Source organism: Mya arenaria, chromosome 13, assembly GCF_026914265.1.
Source record: "Mya arenaria isolate MELC-2E11 chromosome 13, ASM2691426v1".
NCBI lineage: Eukaryota > Metazoa > Mollusca > Bivalvia > Myida > Myidae > Mya > Mya arenaria.
Window position 1 is genome coordinate 66,510,992 of NC_069134.1, and position 20,903 is coordinate 66,531,894.

At 35.3% G+C, this 20,903-nt stretch overlaps 1 protein-coding gene across 3 annotated transcripts in view; it reads left to right on the top strand.

Moving 5' to 3' along the window:
• LOC128213819 (terminal uridylyltransferase 4-like) overlaps positions 1-20,903 on the top strand; it is a 39,455-nt gene that overhangs the window by 15,651 nt on the left and 2,901 nt on the right. For 2 of the 3 annotated variants that reach the window (XM_052919877.1, XM_052919876.1), the window contains exons 12-25: positions 33-1,120; positions 1,564-1,711; positions 2,152-2,238; positions 2,765-2,862; positions 3,639-3,800; positions 6,164-6,367; positions 6,647-6,727; positions 9,717-9,894; positions 10,195-10,242; positions 11,953-12,038; positions 15,458-15,600; positions 15,845-15,936; positions 16,729-16,877; positions 17,249-17,686. In XM_052919877.1, coding sequence (XP_052775837.1) covers positions 33-1,120; positions 1,564-1,711; positions 2,152-2,238; positions 2,765-2,862; positions 3,639-3,800; positions 6,164-6,367; positions 6,647-6,727; positions 9,717-9,894; positions 10,195-10,242; positions 11,953-12,038; positions 15,458-15,600; positions 15,845-15,936; positions 16,729-16,877; positions 17,249-17,686 — 3,002 coding nt within the window. Of the gene's footprint in view, positions 1-32; positions 1,121-1,563; positions 1,712-2,151; positions 2,239-2,764; positions 2,863-3,638; positions 3,801-6,163; positions 6,368-6,646; positions 6,728-9,716; positions 9,895-10,194; positions 10,243-11,952; positions 12,039-15,457; positions 15,601-15,844; positions 15,937-16,728; positions 16,878-17,248; positions 17,687-17,823; positions 18,054-20,903 lie in introns of all 3 variants that reach the window. The other variant, XR_008257808.1, reaches the window with a different exon arrangement.

The window sequence follows — 20,903 nt, forward strand, 5'->3', positions numbered from 1 at the left end:
TGGAACTTAAATTCCTTTTATTATTATTTCAGACCCATTTTCACCAAAGAGGAACGCTGGACGGAGCATGTACAACACACGTATCTTTGACTACTTCTACAACTGCCTGCGCAAGGCCTGTCTGTACTTCAGCCTGCCAACTTCTCACCAGAACATGGAAAACTACTACAAAGATCGCAGACACACTACATACACTCAAAAAGACAAAGAGAAAATGGCAGCAGAGCAGACTAGGTTGACTAGTCCAAAAAATATTAATGCTGATACACGAGCTGAAGTTAAGAATGGTGGAACTGCAGAGCCTATGAAAGTTGAATTGGAAGATTTAAGTGAAGAAACACCTTTTTCCAGGTTAATGTCTGTTGGGTGTGAAGAAGGGGATGATATGGTTAAACTGAAAGAAAGTGATAAAGGAGTGGAAGCTGATAAGGGCGTGAATAGGGATAATGATGTAGACACTGTAAGCAGTGATGCTTTAAAAGATAAACTGGAAGAATTGACTAGTAGTACAGAAGTGAGTAGTGACCAGGGCATTCCAGAAAATGAATTCTTTCTAGCTTGCAAGCAGGGACTGGTTAAAAATGTCTCTGAGTTTGAAGATACCAGTTCATTGGATGAAACTGACAAAGTTTCTGAGGTAACTAGTGAAGTAGAAAAACTTAAGGTTGCTGATAGTGATGCGGCCATAATAAAGGATGTAGGAATTGATAGTTCTGCATGTGGTACTAAATGTGATGAATTAGGTGAAGATGATAATGACAATCCTAAGTGCTCTTCAGGTGAAAATGCATTTCTCCCACCAGCTAAAAGTGTAAATAATGGAACTGTTGATGCAAAAGTGCCTGGAAATGAAGTCAGCAATGTGATAGATACAATTATCTTAAAGATTGAAGCTAGTGGTGATGAGTTGATGCAGAGGTTAAGAAAATCAGCAAAGGATGATCGGACAAGCAGTGGTAGCGACAGTGAAAGTAATAGTAGTAGCGGTGATGGTGATGACGATTTGCAGCAGGAATCTCCAGATTCCAGTCCTTTGGCGAACAGAAGGCCACGAGTATCTAGTCCTGCTGGTGCAGAGTATGACTTCGAGTTTACCGCGGGCACACTTACAGACGGCAAAGTAAGTAAATTGGAATGTTGATTGTTTAGTTTATACTAATTTCTTGGAGCTTGATTATGACATAAGCTAACACCTTATAAAATCACGGTTGAATCTGTTTTCAGGGTTGAAACCAGTACTGTTTTCCATTTTATTAGGCCATGAGAAGATACCCCTGGTGGGGATTGAATCCAGAAGCTTTTGGAGGAGAGGTCACCTATACCACTAGACCCTTCTCGCCCTGAAATGTTGATTGTTTAGGCATTTAGATTTTTGTTGAATTAAGCTTTATAGTCATGCTTTTCATTCACTGTTCTGATCACTGTTATATAAAAAAAATCCAAAACTTAACATGTCTTTATTTTGCAGAACTGGGAACATCTTGGATTAAGTTCTATTATACGAAAATCATATACTTAAGAAATTTGATAATGTAAAATTTAAACTAATTTTTATTATTTTAGGGTCCATCAGTATTCTGTGCCATCTGTGAAAAGGAGGGTCATCTAAAATCTGTCTGCCCAGAAGACCAGTTACCTCCCATAATTAAGCTTTCCCCACCCACTAAAGCACACCTGGAGTTACTCTCAGCTGTCATAAAACAGGTGCCCAGTAAGTATGGCTGTTTATTTTCAGTGTTGAGATCACACTTCAATTGAAACCAAATAAGGATTCTATAGGAATCACTTGTGTCTCAGCTGTAACTGTATCACATGTGTCAATTTGAATAACTTGTGATGTTATGTGGTAAAATGAGTTGAGATTGAGAATTGACTTGTGGAGTATTTTGTGAAATAGGGGCCAGGAGTCAGAGACTCATAAATTTTGGTAGGGATTCGCTGATTTTTTATCTTTGGATTTTGTCGGAATCCAAAATTATCCGTTTTTTTGCGAATTAATCAGAGTACCAGTTAATGATAGAGGTAAAAAATTAAACCATGAACACTTAGCCATCATCAAGTAACTCGCAAAAATACAAAAAAAAAACTGACGAAAGTAAAACAATCAACAGTATTATGTATTTCCCCAATTAACCTGTTTGCTTGTTTCAGGGGATTTCCAGCTGAGTCCCTCCGAAATTCAGGAACGAGACGCCATACGGAGAAACCTGGAGTACCACATCAAGCAGACATTCCAAGGTGAGACTCTGCTTGACATTTAATTTAGCAATCTATGTTAGTCAAACTCTGAGAATGAAAAACCAAACTTTTATCAAATTGATTAAATTTTCTTTTCATTACATTTCCGTGTTTTTTAAGTCTGACCAGTAACATTCTCTGCTTTATCCATGTACACAAGACCACACTCTTGCGTTAAATCATGCCAACGAGAGTGATATATATAATGTTGTTATAACTTGTTTCTCAATCGTTGTAAAATATCTTAAGTTTAAAATTTATTAATAGGACCATTATTGCAACAAGCATACAACAAAGTATTGCAAGATCAAAATTTTTAATCAAATATAAGATGTATTTCAAAAATTGAATTGATTTTATTACTTTCAACAAACAAAGATATTAGCTTTTAACTACATAGTATAACTACTTAAAATTATTGATTGAAAAAGGCGTTCTTACAATACTTTTGCTGATAACATAACTGCTATTGTCTTTTTCAAATATCAATATGTTCCTGTTCTAACTCTTTAGACATATGTTACAGAAGCTGAGCTGAAGCTGTTTGGGTCGTCCATGAATGGGTTTGGTTTCCACCAGAGTGACCTTGACATTTGTGTCACCTTCAAAGGGAAAAACCCAGAGGTCAGCTAGCATACAGTCTGTACTTAATAGTATAGAGAATTATATAATAAAATTCCATTTTGTTCTATAATGTTTAGCTGCAAACGAGCGTGAGTAGCCTTTTTTTATGTTTTTTGTAAAAAGTGGATGAAAGGGAGAGGACTGTTGCCTGTGTTGCACCTATCAGTGCTGTCACAAACTCCATGCAGCAGTTCCTTCCCTTTGGTATGAATAAATAATATAGTGTTAATGATTTGGTGTTCAAATATCAAAAATATTCAGTGCCCACATACTTAAACATCTTGAGTCTGAGTTTCAGGCTCAGAAAAACGATTTTTCAACAAAATAAATTATCTTTAATGTAGTTATTTATGACAAATAATGTGGCAATAATTGTTAACAATTCAACATTTTATTTGCAACATTCTTTGCAAATCTTTACATAATTGCTCTTCTACTAGAGATTGTTTTATAAATTAAAGAATTGTAGCTTTTAGTTTGAGTTTCGAGACATAAGTGATTTAATGCCTAAGAGAAATTGTTGCACAAAATTTAAAAACATTGTGTCATTGAACTGCTATTTAGATAGTTTGCTAATATCATCTAGTTATAATACCCAAGTACTGTACATGGTTTAAATTGTGCAAGGGTTTTGATTTTTCTAGCATTTAACAATTGTATAACATCGTAAATTCAACACATTGCCAAATGATTTTTATAGTCTTAACTTAAAAAATCACAAAAGAATACTTTGCAATTTAAAGTGATATAGACTACTTTGAACAACTTTTTTTCAGGATCTCAACTTTGTGGAGTACATTGAGGCCATTTGTAAGAAGTTAAAGACCCATCGAGACCTGTACGGTGTATTCCCAATAACAACCGCTAAAGTCCCGATTGTGAAGTTCAAGCATCGAGCATCACAATTGGAGGGAGATATTAGCTTGTATAATATACTGGTATGTACTGGTACATGTCACATCTAGAGGGGGATATTAGCTTGTATAATATACTGGTATGTACTGGTACATGTCACATCTAGAGGGGGATATTAGCTTGTATAATATACTGGTAAGTACTGGTACATGTCACATCTAGAGGGGGATATTAGCTTGTATAATATACTGGTATGTACTGGTACATGTCACATCTAGAGGGGGATATTAGCTTGTATAATATACTTGTAAGTACTGGTACATGTCACATCTAGAGGGAGATATTAGCTTGTATAATATACTGGTATGTACTGGTACATGTCACACCTAGAGGGGGATATTAGCTTGTATAATATACTGGTATGTACTGGTACATGTCACATCTAGAGGGGGATATTAGCTTGTATAATATACTTGTAAGTACTGGTACATGTCACATCTAGAGGGAGATATTAGCTTGTATAATATACTGGTATGTACTGGTACATGTCACACCTAGAGGGGGATATTAGCTTGTATAATATACTGGTATGTACTGGCACATGTATGACAGCATGTCACATCTAGAGGGGGGTATTAGCTTGTATAATATACTGGTATGTACTGGTACATGTCACATCTAGAGGGGGATATTAGCTTGTATAATATACTGGTATGTACTGGTACATGTCACATCTAGAGGGGGATATTAGCTTGTATAATATACTTGTAAGTACTGGTACATGTCACATCTAGAGGGGGATATTAGCTTGTATAATATACTGGTATGTACTGGTACATGTCACATCTAGAGGGGGATATTAGCTTGTATAATATACTGGTAAGTACTGGTATATGTATGACAGCATGTCACACCTAGAGGGGGATATTAGCTTGTATAATATACTGGTATGTACTGGTACATGTCACATCTAGAGGGGGATATTAGCTTGTATAATATACTGGTAAGTACTGGTACATGTCACATCTAGAGGGGGATATTAGCTTGTATAATATACTTGTAAGTACTGGTACATGTCACATCTAGAGGGGGATATTAGCTTGTATAATATACTGGTATGTACTGGTACATGTCACATCTAGAGGGGGATATTAGCTTGTATAATATACTGGTAAGTACTGGTACATGTATGACAGCATGTCACACCTAGAGGGGGATATTAGCTTGTATAATATACCGGTATGTACTGGTATATATCACATCTAGAGGGGGATATTAGCTTGTATAATATACTTGTAAGTACTGGTACATGTCACATCTAGAGGGGGATATTAGCTTGTATAATATACTTGTAAGTACTGGTACATGTCACATCTAGAGGGGGGATATTAGCTTGTATAATATACTGGTATGTACTGGTATATATCACATCTAGAGGGGGATATTAGCTTGTATAATATACTGGTAAGTACTGGTACATGTCACATCTAGAGGGGGATATTATCTTGTATACTATACCGGTATGTACTGGTATATATCACATCTAGAGGGGGATATTAGCTTGTATAATATACTTGTAAGTACTGGTACATGTCACATCTAGAGGGGGGATATTAGCTTGTATAATATACTGGTATGTACTGGTATATATCACATCTAGAGGGGGATATTAGCTTGTATAATATACTGGTATGTACTGGTATATATCACATCTAGAGGGGGATATTAGCTTGTATAATATACTGGTATGTACTGGTATATATCACATCTAGAGGGGGATATTAGCTTGTATAATATACTGGTAAGTACTGGTACATGTATGACAGCATGTCACACCTAGAGGGGGATATTAGCTTGTATAATATACTGGTATGTACTGGTACATGTCACATCTAGAGGGGGATATTAGCTTGTATAATATACTGGTATGTACTGGTACATGTCACATCTAGAGGGGGATATTAGCTTGTATAATATACTGGTAAGTACTGGTACATGTCACATCTAGAGGAGGATATTAGCTTGTATAATATACTTGTAAGTACTGGTACATGTCACATCTAGAGGGGGGATATTAGCTTGTATAATATACTGGTATGTACTGGTACATGTCACATCTAGAGGGGGATATTAGCTTGTATAATATACTTGTAAGTACTGGTACATGTATGACAGCATGTCACACCTAGAGGGGGATATTAGCTTGTATAATATACTTGTAAGCACTGGTACATGTAACATTAACTTGTAAGTTTTTCTGTATCATAAAAGCGTACATCAAAAATGAGTGTATTTTATAGTTTGTCAAAGATAAATTGGATTTACCATATGCATGAACAATTTGTAAGGGTTGACATATAAATTAAAAGAATTTTTGTTTTGTTCAGATAGCGTTAGAAAAAAATACCTTCAAAATGTTATTAACTTTTCCCGATTTTACCATCAGGCACTTCAGAACACAGCCCTGTTGTTAGCATACTCGAATATCGACCCCCGTGTCCAGATCTTAGGCTATGCTGTGAAGGTGTTTGCCAAGGTGTGCGAAATCGGGGACGCGTCACGCGGAAGTCTCTCCTCGTATGCTTACATGCTCATGATGGTCCACTACCTCCAGCACACAAACCCACCAGTTATACCAGTCCTTCAGGAGGTAGGGCCTGCAGTTTGAAATAGCTGATCTAAAACATTTACTGTTTAAGCTTTGTGTAAGATTGATTAATATTTCTAGCTTAGCTTTATGAAAAACCTTAGAAAATGATTTTACCACAACATTTAGTTACATGAAGCAAAGTTTTATAAATAACTCTTTGACCCAAATGCATGTTGACATGTTAGCCAAATGTGAATAATCTCTGTTTTAGTGTCAAACATCTTACACATTAAGATTTAACATCAAATAAAAGGCCTATAATTCTACATCTGATTTCAGCTGAGGTTACCAGATGAACCTGACAAAGAATTAATTGTGGAAGGCTGGAACACCTGGTTCTTTAACAACCTTGACATGCTGGTTAGTTCTGTTACTTGATCTTTGGCTTGGCCGATTGTCATAGAAATAAAGCTGAGCATCCGGCGTCATTGTGCAGAAACTTAATACTTGGCCAAAACTCAAAACACATTCAATGATATTTAATAAAACTTTGGACACTTGTTGGCAGAGATTTATTGATCATGTGTAGCAAGACCCTTAACTCTGGTTTCAATAATTGTTATGTTATGCCCCTTGTCTGACTTGAAGTAAAACCCGCTTGGCTCCACTCTTAATTAACATTATTCAAATGTGTACCTGTTAGTAAATATATGAAAAAGATAGAATGAAGAGTAAGGGATCCATATCACCTTACCGTGGTCATCACAATCCACGTTGCTGCCCACTTTACACATCTAACAATAAACAAGTACTGGTACCATGGGATAATTATCAGATAAACTTTTCTTTTAATAATGGTTAAAAATTAATGGAATTGACATAAATTGATGGTTTTGATGAGATTCGAAGCAACATTGCAATATTTTTTGAATTCTGTATTCAGGAGCATCACCAACTGAGCTGTCAGAAATTGACATTCATTAAAATTTTCTTTTATGCTTAAATTTCAGGTCACAATATTGTTGATAGGCAATTATTTCATTTATTTTTATTTTAGTGCATTATTAACTCATTTGACTTTTTGATCAAATAAAAAAAAGCATATGAATTGTCTACAGATTGTGATTGTGTTTGTGGCCACAAATTCCGCTGTTTTCATTTAAAGTCCTAAAATATCACTAATATTTGTTTCTATCTTTACACAAATTGTTACCTTTTTTCGTTCTTATCATTGAAGTCAAATTTATTAAACATAATAAGAGTCATCAAAATTAGACTTTTGGATGAACAAGCCGAGTTCTTATACTAAACGCTTTGTATTCATTTTTAGCTGGAGTATTCGAAGAATAAGGAGAGCTATACTACTCACCCAAGCGTCGGCGTCGGCGTCACCCCTTGGTTAAGGTTTTGCATGCAAGCACACATAGGTTAATATTTCAGCAACTACTTGAGGTATTGCATTGAGACTTTATACAATGGGACTCAACCATCCAACCTACTCAATTAACCAGGTAAGATAACTCTAGTTTGCATTTAATGCAAATAATAGGCCTTTATTATTTGACTTAGAAATTCTGGTTAAGGTTTTGCGTGCAAGCACACATAGGTTAATATCTCAGCACCTACTTGAGGTATTGCATTGAGACTTGATACAATGGTACTCAACCATCCAACCTACTTAATTAACCAAGTTTGATAACTCTACTTTTTGCAATTAATGCCAATAATAGGCCTTTATTATTTGACTTAGAAATTTTGGTTTAGGTTTTGCGTGCAAGCACACATAGGTTAATATCTCAGCACCTACTTGAGGTATTGCATTGAGACTTGATACAATGGTACTCAACCATCCAACCTACTCAATTAACCAGGTAAGATAACTCTAGTTTGCATTTAATGCAAATAATAGGCCTTTATTATTTGACTTAGAAATTCTGGTTAAGGTTTTGCGTGCAAGCACACATAGGTTAATATCTCAGCAACTACTTGAGGTATTGCATTTAGACTTGATACAATGATACTCAACCATCCAACCTACTTAATTAACCAAGTTAGATAACTCTACTTTGCTATAATGCCAATAATAGGCCTTTATTATTTGACTTAGAAATTCTGGTTAAGGTTTTGTGTGCAAGCACACGTAGGTTAATATCTCAGCAACTACTTGAGGTATTGCATTGAGACTTGATACAATGGTACTCAACCATCCAACCTACTTAATTTACCAAGTTAGATAACTCTAGTTTGCTTTTAATGCAAATAATTGCCCTTTATTATTCGACTCTGAAATTCTGGTTAAGGTTTTGCATGTAAGCACTCATAGGTTAATATCTCAGCAACTACTGGATGAATAGCATTGAGACTTTATAAAATGGTACTCAACCATCCAATCTACTTAAATAACCAAGTAAGATAACTCTTGTTTGCATTAAATTCAAGTAAATGGCCCCTTTTTTATTCAACATAGAAATTCTGGTTAAGGTTTTGCATGTAACCACTTTTAAGTCCATGCTTCAGCAAATACATCATGTATTGCATTGAAACTTTACACACAGGCTCCCAACCATTGAACCTTCTTATTTAATCAAGTAAGATAACTCTATCTTTTATATTATATAATTTTTGCCCCTTTATTATGCGACTTAGAAATTCTGGTTAAGGTCTTGCATGTTAGCACACATAGGATAATATCTCAGCAACTACTTGATGTATTGCATTGAGACTTTATACAATGGTATTCAACCACCCAATCTAATTGAATAATCAAGTTAGATAACTGTGTTTTGCAAATAATGGCCCTTTATTATTAGACTTAAAAATTCTGGTTAAAATTTTGCATGTTACCACATTTATGTTAATATCTCACATATGTATTGCATTGAAATCTAATCTAACAGTGATCCATGCATGTTTCGCCAAAACTTTTCAATCCTTACACTTAAAAGCGGCGGAATAGTTGAGCGCGCTGTCTCTTTGACAGCTCTTGTTTTAAAAAGACCTGCTATATAAAATTCAGAATTTGAGCAAGCCGGGAAGACATTTTACCAGTGCAGGGGTAGCGGGCTTGTGTTAATTTCGACCACTGTAATAATGCATTAAAATCTAGAATTTTTCATTCTCATTCATCAGAGGTTTTATCCCGCTAAATCTACGCATAGCATCATCACTCGGGTGAACGAGAATCAAATTTTTTGGCAGCAACCTATATCGTGCCCTTTGTCACTTAAATTACTGAAAACAAATTTACTTGTGGAGAAAATGAGATTTTGCCAGTCAATTGTCCCATGGTTCATGATATCACATGGACTGTGGAACCGAGTACTGAGTGTAGCAGATGATATCACAATCCAGCAGAAATGAATTGCTTTTAACTCAGATAACTTCTAAATATCGTATTTCTTTCCTCCAGCCCCAGGTATGGCCTGGCTACAGCAAGAATATCGCGAGTGTTGGAGAACTGTGGCTTGGCTTCTTCCGCTATTTCCTGGAAGAATTCAACCTTACAGAACAAGTGGTCACCATCAGACAGTTTAGGACACTCAGCAAGTTTGAGAAACTTTGGAACGGGAAATGTATTGCCATTGAAGGTAGGGAAAGGGCTTTGTTTTCTGAGATAACATCTTTCTTTCTTTTCCGTTCCAGTTATAAACATTATCTATAATCTAAGCTCTACAGAGCTTTTTATATGCTTTAATTGGGAAAAAGGGTATTTAAGGCATGTTTATATACAGTTTAATAGGCTTAGCCATATGTTTGATTTTAGTCATGTTTATATTTGTAAGGTAGTTACAGTTTCATGATGTAATGTAACTTGTATAATGTTTATGCATTACTCACTAGGTGAGCTTTAGATGGCCTAAATCTACAGTGTGTGTGTGTCTTTGCAGATCCGTTTGATTTGAATCACAATCTTGGAGGAGCCCTTTCAAGAAAAAGTAAGTCTTGTAATCCATTGAAGATTTGATGCTGGTGTCAAACTACAAATGTATTGTTGGGTGGGGGAGGGGGAGGACATTGTTAAAGCATTCATTTGTTTCCATTTCTGAGTAAGTTTCTAAGCTCATTTTAAGCTTGTTGTCGTGTCATGCCAAAAGTTTAACCTGGGCCATAACTTAAAAACTGCTTAAGATATGTAATTGAAACATGGTACACATCTTTCAAGGAACAGTATGTATGGACCGGTTTTGGCCATAATTCTGGTTTAATGCTTGTTGAAATATGTCCCTGTTTTGGCTGGGAAAATATCAGCAACAACAACAGGCAAGCGTTTGCATAAGCTCTGTAGCACTCTTGTTACAAGGTTTCAGTATCATGTACATTTGGAAAAGCATGTCTTAAAATATATGTCTGACTGCTGGTTTCAATATGTGAGGTTTCTTCCACTATCAATACTTGTAAGCTTAATTGTTATTATGTTGTTTTTGGAAGAAAAAAGTTGCTGTAAGTTAAGTTATCATTGTACTGAACTTATGTCATGTTAAAAGGGCTAGACACCAGATGGCACCATTGCAAAAGAAAAAGAAAATTGTAACAAACTTACATATAATTAACATCATCGCATACAAAGCATCGAATCTTACTTACTGATTCATCACATTGTTTATGACGCATCACCTTTCACAGTTTTTGCACATTTTTCCAATCTTAAATTCACTACTGTTGTCTACGGCATAAATACACGTAAGTTTAAAAATAGTGTTGGTATAAGTATCTGTACACAGATATGATTTAAACTTGGAAACTGTTATGGGCTTAAACGGGGAAACACAGATGAGACAGCAAGGTGATTGTTGCATTTATTCTTTTAACCATGTCAAGTGATGCATCATCAGCCTCTTACTAGCTCGCATTGACAATTCTATGCTTGTTTTGAGGAAACACTGTTTGCGGATTTTTGGACAATCTGGTAATAGCCCCTTTAAGCCACAAACCTTTACCATGGGGCAAAAACATTTAACATACCCACATGAAACTTGTACACATGTTATCAGTGATAGTGTGTGTAGTAAGGCCCCTAACTCTTACAAAAATGTTGTTGAGTTATGTCCCTTGATTATTTGAGAAAAACATGAGTTATGTCCCTTGATTATGTGAGATAAACAGAAGAGATTATTGTAGGCAATGGCTTAGTAGTTAGCGTTTGGAATCTTAATCAGAAGGTCCTGGATTTGATTTCCACTCATAGCTTTGTTTGTATAAATATTCAATATTTATGAGTCGCATCATGGAAAAACATGCCTTTATGACAAATCTTTTCCATTCTGATATTTCTACATATTCAGAACAAGGAATTAATTCTGAACCTAGCCATAAACTTAGCCATAAAAGTTTTTAGTTAATGTGCTATCAGATTATTCTTATGAAAAGTACCAGCTGGATAGCATTTTCGTCAAAATTCTCTGCCGTACAATGTCTTGAATACTTTAAAACAAACAAACACACATGACCTTCAAATCCAGACATCATGCTAATACTCTGACGTCAATCAGTGTGGTCTGGTGATCAGTGTGGTCTGGTGATGATTCATTAAGGCAGGTTTTCTCAAGGGAGGTTACAACATAATATTTATAAATAAATATTACGTATATGTTACATGTTGAAGACGTAGACTATTTGAACCAATGACTGTACGTCCCATATTTCAGTGAACCAGTACATTGTCAGCACCCTGGTCCATGCTCGGGAACTTTATGGAAAGTCCCTGGACCTAAACAACAGCATAACTAAACAGGTAACAATGGGCCAATTGTTTGAAAGTTTGTAAAGTTAACAGTGTGATTAACGACATAGATTTTGATTTTCAAACATGAAATATGTGATGATGTGCTCACGTATTTAAATATTAACAAGTACAGCTGAAACAGTTGTATCAAATCATTCATAGGATTATTCTTCCAGAGCAGTAGCAATCTAAAAATTAATAATGATGACGTTAAAAATGTTGTTATCTTTAACATTGTTTGGGAAAGACCCAAGTTTTCGTTTTAGTCTGTGATGAAATGTGTTAGAATGTATTTTTAAAGTTTGAAGCCATCAGTTTTTTCGACACCTATTATGTTGGGGAAATGGCTCGTAAGTTCAAAAACTGTTGTATATTAATGTAAAAATGTAAAAGAACAACCTGTTACTGAAATAATAGCAAAGTATATTTTTTTGAAAAAAAACACACAAAAAACAACAAAATTTTAAAAACACCATGAAAATATGATTAAATTTTCGTTATTAACTTTTCACAAATATTCTCTCAGATGCCCTTATCAAGTGATAACGGTCATGTGTATACAGTGATAATCGGGTTTTCACACCTTTTCAAATTCCCTTTCATCTGTCAGTGCAATTTTTACAACTTTAACACCTGCCAATTGTTTGTTTATTTTGGAACATGCTTTTCGGGAAATGTGTGAAATTATGACCTCGAGGTTATCATAAGGTTTTGTGCATGATTGGTGTATTTGGGACCGGCAATCATGCTCGACTCTTCAACTTATTAAGTTGTCGATCCAGTGTCGGTATATTTAATATGAAATGAGACGGAATAATGGTCAGGACTAAGCTTGAACCTCGACTGACCACCAGTTTTCAAACGACCTAAACAAACGCTTGGCCTGAAATCGACCTCAGAAAAAAAGTTCAAGAGCATGTTACTGGTTTTAAGACGCAGGCAATTTTTTACATCGAAATCTGAGGGGAAAAAGTGTGTCTTATAACCAGTCATTTACGGTATCCATATGAAACTTTGTACCCAATGTACTGGTTAGCAAGGCCAATAACTAAGGCTTGAATGATTTGCATGTTACGGCTCCTTGATACATTGAAAAAGTCATTCAAAGACATGAACTTGGCAAAAACTTAATAACCTTTCAGGATGATAGGCATGAAACTTTGTTCATATATAACCCAAGACAATGTGCACATGCCCCAAGCCCCAGAACTCTGGATTGAGAAAAACAATACAGATCAGCAGTGAGGTCTCAGCCTTAAATCTGTCTATTCATTTGTATACAGTACACAAGTAACTGCCCTGAAACTTGAAGAATTAATCTTGTCTAGTGCAGTGGTAAAAGCTGTCATTATATATAAATAAAATAAATAGATGTCTGGTTAAACAAGCATGTTTCTTACCTACCAATTATAAATAATACTGCAAATTGTGTAATTTTATTCCTACGGAGAGCAGCTTTCAGCAATGTCATTAATATTGCTTAATATGTCTCAATAATGACAATCATTACAGGGCAGTCGGTCTTTGATTTTTATAATAATGAAAGGGCACAGACAGGATAGAAAGCGGATAATTATAAAATAGCAAAAGAGAATAAAAGGCACTACGAAAAAGGTTGTAGGGCGTTAAGAAAAGGCGCAGCCCGGGGTGGAATGCCCCCCAAAAAAAACTGGCTAGCTGGAGCACTGCCGGCTTTACAAGCAATGCTTTCATTTCAATCTGATTCAAAATATTATATGAAAATGATGTAAGTGTACGGAATGTGAGTTTTCATGATTGAAATATAATACATATGTTGAAAAAAATTGTTATATCAGGCTTGTGTCTATTTAAAAGGCAGAAATAGGACAAATATGATTTGATAAGAACAGGTTCACTCAAGGAAGAATCTTGATGTTAATTACAAAATAAACTCCAAATTTGTCAACTTGAGTTCAGATATAATCTCTGTAACAACTTCCTGTAGGACAAAAGCAGCTTAAATTACAGCCAGCAGACGACAGGCAGGGAAAAGCCATTTCTTTAAGGTCTTCGACTAATGGATTTCAGATAAATAGGTCTATTTGTCCATTTTTCTGCTAGCAAAATTAATTACTCACTCTTTATTTCCTCTAGTTTGAGAGCCATTTTAGGGAAGGGTTCCAATTTGTTCAGAGTTCGGGTCATCTTGCAGATTTAGGAATACTTTTAGTGGATGTTCTTCTTTTAATCAGCTATTTAAGGCCGTCTGTTTTTGGACTAAAAATTGATGGGATTGCCTTGGACCTGCTATAGCTTTAATGGTGGCCATTACTTGGGAAGATGTTTGTGTAGAACTTGTAATGCATGTAATGTGTTCAGATATGGTGACTGATCCATGGTCTTATGGAGACCCACATGACTGTTAACCCAGCTGTAGCAATTTTTATCTCCCGTCTTTAACCTCTAAAAATACTAATCATCAGCCGGGAGGGTCTTAATCAGGGTCCTAAAAAGAGACATTTCTATGAGGGAAAAGTGCATCATTTATTTATAGGAAGGGGAAAGGGATATTCCATATTGGGAGTATAAAGCGCTCACACTATATTATAGACTTATTTTACATGACACCTGGCCCCAATATCAGGAAAATACTTAAGTCAAATCTCAATCTCAACTCATTTTACCATATAACGTCGAATGTTTTTAAAATTCATTATGTTTTTACACCTTATAAAAGTACATTCTACTATATAATATGTTGATTAAAACCTCCAGTCAAGATTCCAATGGAAATATATTCCAACAGTCAAAAAAGGATTCGAGTACAATTTATCATTTTTAATAATTACTTAAAAATCTATAACACTCTTCTTTAAAAAATTGACAATTTTTTTATCAACAAGTACATTTTCAAAAAGTATAAAAACATGCAAGATTTTTAATCAATCTAAGCTTTTACATGGTAAAATGAGTCGAGTCTGAGATTGAGAATTGACTTAAGTATTTTCGTGATATTGGGGCCTGGTGCCTTATGTTGTATATGTTTGTTTCATGCAGTCATACTCAATGAATGTTTAAGATCTGTACATGCTATACATTGACGCACAATAAAGTACCATTGTTGCAATTACCAGGGTGACATTCTGCTAGTGCCCTACGCCTCACAAGCTAACAGCACTGATTACCTCACTCGGCCTGTTGCCCATGTTTAGGCTAAAGGGGTTGTAAAAAGGAACTCCAATTATTTCTATTATTGTCATAGAAATATTGTTACGCCTTAGCATTTTGTTTTTAAATATTTAAACAGCACAAAAAGGGACCTGAATTCCATAACTTGTACTTAACTTGATTAAAATTGGGAAATGTTACCATAAAGCTGTATATTAACATTGAGTTGTTTTAAGTGTACAATTTTACCTTACCATTAAACCAACTCCCCACTTTACCTTGTACGTTCAATACTGCAGGATATACAGGGATTCCAGGATTTCTTCTTCGACCGTCAGCAGTTGGTGGTAGGTGACCCTCCATCTGACCGTCTGTGCCGCGTGTGTAGCAAGATTGGTCATATCGCAAAGGAGTGCCCACGTCTTATCGCTCGCAAAGAAAGGTATTGTACAGGGCTTTTATTTGCAATAAACCGTTTAAAAAATATCTATACCGTAGATGTAATTAATAATCTTTTAACAAGTCTTGGTAATAAACAGTTATTATAACTTATGAGGTGTCATATGTGTGATAAAATGGCACTGTCTTATCAAGAGTTGAGTAATATTGACCTCTGCTGACTAAAAAGCTTTTCATTGGGTACACTTTAAATATGTGTTTCTTTTGATTGGCTGGCTGGTTTTTAGGGAGGCCAATGAGAGGAGACGGCGTGAGGAACAAAGAAATGTAGAGAAGGAAGGGGGGCAGTCTGCCACGCCGAATAACACGAGACACTCCGGTATCTGCTTCCTTCAAGCCTTTACCTAACCAATCAAAGCATTTGAAAAGAGGGTGTATTTAATAAACATTTTGGATTGATATCTTATCTAAAGCTCAATGTTTGAGTGTGTTCATTGGACTATCACTGATTGGTAGGGATTGAAAGTGGACCAAAAGCATAATCCATGATTGGAATAATCTGAATAGCTATTTGGATTGATCGATTTTATAGTCAAAATTAAAATTATTATGCACAAGAAGGTTTGTTGCCAAAATTTGTTTCTTACCAATATTCATGAAGAGCAGAAAATGAACTTGTTCAAACATAAATTTCATCTTTGCTTTAAAATTAACACAAATAGTAGGCCATCAAGCAGGCCACACTGGATTAAAATACGGGGGGTACTTCCATTTTGGAAAAGAAAAAAAAATATCAAGGAAATTGAAATAAATGATGTTAGTTTATGATATAATTTTACAGTAAGCTGTAATAAATTTTTGGAAATCACAACTTCAAAGGCATACGATCAACTTTCGACAATACCTGACCATTGTTTGATCTCTACTGAATGAAATCTTTGAAACCTATCTAAAAACGGGGATACAAATACTGCATAATAATTTGCCACCTGAGAGCAAGAACTCAATAAGTGCATAAATATAAAAAGATGCGGACATAGAGTTCTTGCATGAATTGACAATATGGTGCATGACCTCAGCAAGCTTTTGGCATGACTTGTGTTATTTACAAACTTGTAAAATCAGAATGAGCCCAGACAGTTTTAAATATTTTGTTCATTTCGGATTACAGGCAATTCTGGCATGCACCGATCCATGTCTGAGCCCAGTACCAACCCAGCCCATGAAAGCCCACAAGGGCGTCACACTGGGAGCCCACATAGGGGTCATGGTCATCAAGGCAGACACCAACATTCATATAGTCAGTCACCAGATAAAAGGGTATGCTGTGGGGATTTATTATTAAATCTTCTATGTCAATAAGAAACTGGATGATTAAAAACAATTCATTGTAAATGAAACAATATAAATAGATTTTTCAGTACCTGCACCCCAAACATTTTTTGTTTTTTTTTGTTTAAAAATCATTGTTTAAACCACAATACTTTTGTGTATGATTTATTTATAACTGCTTTTTGCTGTTCATGTTCAAACAGGAGAGGACTTGTCAAGATCCTGTTTCTGTCTGCCTTGTCATTAATTTAGTTTTGCAAAAACTTAAGGTTTAATTCTCCTTCTGTTGGTTGAGAAAAATAGATGTGCCTTTTAATCTACTTGTTGTGCTCTTGTTTGACAGTATGATTTATTTTCAGGATAGACCTAGGCCTTTGTTAGGTATGCCCACCCCCGAAAAGTTCAGAGGTCCTAATTCTGCCTCTCCTAGCTCACCTCACAGTCCCAGATGGCAAAACCAATCCGATCAGGGCTATTATAGAGATCCTCTTAATTCTGGCCAATCAAATCAGGGTTACTCAAGAGAATATCCAAACACTGGCCAATCAAATCAATCCTATCAGAGAGGGAACCAGAATGAAAATTCATCTGGAAGAAGATACCCAATCCACCCAAACCACAGGAACAGTGGTCCAAAGTTTTATAGTAATCAGAGTTATGATCGTCAACGTGGGGATGCTGGTTACTACAACCATCCAAGAGATACAGGGAGATCGACAAACTACTCTCCATCTTCTCCAGGGCAACAGCATAGGGAAGATTTGCCCAGCAAGCAGCATTATGAGGGTAATCAACAGGTAGTTACAACTCCAAGTTCCCATAACATTTATTCACCTAACATTGTATCGGCTAACATGGCACAAGGGGCGAACAATGCATGGTTTGTTTATCCACCGTATGCTCAGCCGTATATTGCACCACTTTTTTATCCCAGGTTGCCAATTAATATGGCGGAAGGGACTATGCCTCACAATAACATGGCTTTTAACAGATCGTTCAGTCCTGAAAAAAACATGTATCCCTTGGAGTACTTGGGGACATGTACAAGTCAGCCGGTAGACAGGAACGGCAACAGTCTGTCTGCAAACTTACAGGGAGGAGTAGATCTCCATATACCAAAACAAATGAATAACAGTCACACAGATGGGTATTATTCACATTCTGGTAAGCATTCATATGATTTTTGTTTTCTTTCTGGTGTTGCTATGAAGTACTATCAGGGGGCGGTCTTATCTAGAATCTTAGGAGTAATTTAGGAGCGACATGTAGGAGAGATATTCAAAAGTAGTAGCTATACACTGTTGAAACCTTCTCCTAGGTACAAAATTGCTCCTAGGATTTCTAATGAGACAGACCCTTGGTAAATCTTGATTTATTTTCTGTTCAGAAGTCATTTAATGATTTTATTTTTTATCAAATGAATTCACAAAACTGATCATGCATGCCAGTTATAAGCTTACCAAGGGCTGTATTTACTATAAAAACAAATTTTAAAATGTCATGATTTATCTCTAATACTGTTGATTTAGTAACAATGTGTAGTGTCTTGAGTCTCAACATTTCAGTTTAAAAAATTAAATACAATTGAAAAAAAGATTAATTTTGAGGTTGAATTTTGAGCGTTTTTTTATACAAATAAGTCTCTCTTGGGTGGAATTAATCTGTATAACTAAAGAGCGAATAGCTGCAAAATGCACGGCTTTTTACACAAAACCAGCAAAGCCCTTGCTTTTTTTTGGTGGATTTTCATAAATAGCCCAGCTTTGCGCAAGATGTTTTAAATTTGATACAAAATCACAGGCTTTTGGTAAAAAGCCCAACATTAGTACAAAATCACTGGGTTAAAATGAGATTTTCGAAGAAAAAATAAATGGCGATGAAGAACTCTTGACACACATTCAAAGCGTCTGTGTTTTTGATGAGAGTCTGGCTTATTTGCTTTTGCTCATTTATAATCATACCTGTATTCAATATATATATTTATATATATATATTATTGGGTCTAAAAATGATGTAATTAATGGGATTGTTTTGTATAAACAGTAAACCTATACAGTGAATGAAGCAATGATGTATGCCTATAAGACCTATCTGTTACATGTTGAATACTTTCCAAACACTTTTTGGTTATTTATTTTATTAAACGGTTAATCTGTGAGGGACATCAAAGGAAGTTGATCCTTTTTCAGATTTTTCATTCTTTCTAAGAACTGTTTTATGTGGAAAAGTACAAGAATATTCTTGTATGTGATTTGTTGCCTGTCAGTTTTAGTACTGCTGTTGTCATTAATTTTAAACCATTGATGAAAGACAATTTTTTCAAAATAATACCATATCTTTTGGTCAAACAAAAACAGCATAAAACATATCACGCTATAGTTGTTTGTATTTAACAGTTCTATTCGGGTTTTAATTATCACCAATGTAGCTATGGTTGCTTGTTTTTAGGTTTTATTTAGGTTAAATATATCCTTTAAGGATTTTTCAGTTGCAAAATGATACTATTGTTTGCGAAATATGCTTGTCATTTTGTCAAAGGAAGGTGACATTGTAGTTTTGTACTGATGACAAAGCCATCTGATACGTCGCAAACTAGAACAGTCACGCTCAGCATTTCAAACTAGCATGAAGTAGCCTTTGAAGTTACTGCGCGGCGTTGGCATTCACCGTTCTGCTTGTAGGCTGTCAATCATGCTAGTGGCAAATCTAAATGCTTTAGATTTCCATTTCAGCGCAGCCTGGCAGCTCAAATTTAGCACTTTTGTAGCTTGGTACTTTACATTCATTACAGGCATTCTTGAGATGTTCCCATTTTTATCATGTTAGAATTATGCAGTAATAGACATATTAAGCCATATAGACCTATTAAGCTGCACTCTCACGGATTGAACGTTTTGACAATTTTTTCATTTTTTGTCTTGGAACGAGCCAATTTTTGCGAAAATCCGTGGAAACCAGTTATATAAGACTGCTGACAAAACATTAGATCGCAGATTTTAATGTTGAAGTTCAAAAATTGATGCGTTATGCATTTTTCACCGTTAGTTAGGTTTAAGCCATTAATTAATAAACATTAATTTTCGAACGGAAATACGAAAATCTGCGATCTGATCTTTTGTCAGCAATCTTTTAGCATTGGTTTGCAGACATTTATGCAGAAATGCTCTTTCCATGACCAAAAATAAAAAAAGTTGTAACAATGGTAAATCTGTGAGAGTGCAGCTTTAAGCCATCCCTAGTTGATTCCAAGTTCATTGTCATATGGTGGGTAGTTTTGGGGCAATCCAAAAAAGCGAAAAAGAAATATTCCAAAAAAAAAAATGCATTTATGAAGCTTATATGAAGGTCGTTCAAAAAATATTACATTATACATATAACATTTACTAGAGGTTATAATTATACATATGAAAACCACAGAAATTGTCAGATTCTGTTCTCTTAATGTATCAAATTTCATTCAGGTACTGAGGTTCATTGATTGTGCTTGATGTAGTCATATTTTAAAATATGTGAGGTAGAGTAAGGCCGCCCGACCCTATGACAATAAATGATTTTGTTTTCAATTGAGCAAGAAGACCATTATTCAGCTTCGAAAATTTATATTGTTATCTTCTTCAATGCCAGTTTTATATTATATTTTTCACATACAAATCCAACATGGCGGCGTATTTGTAGCGTATTTTTAATTTCATGACGTCAGAGGGTGATAGTGCAGGGTGATAGTCGAAAATATTGCCCTGGCGTATTTACTATATGTTCTATAGAATAAATTATAATAAAAGGTATATATGCAGTGGTCGAAATTAACACAAGCCCGCAAGCCCTGCACTGGTAAAATGTCTTCCGGGCTTGCTCAAATTCTGAATTTTATATGGCAAGGCTTGTTCAAAAGTTTGATAACAAGCAATAGTATAAGAATTTAGGCTTGTTCATCAGAAGTCTAATTTCGATGACTGTATATGACTGAAGTCAGTTGAGACTCCAAACTATCCTAATCATACAACAAAACATTAT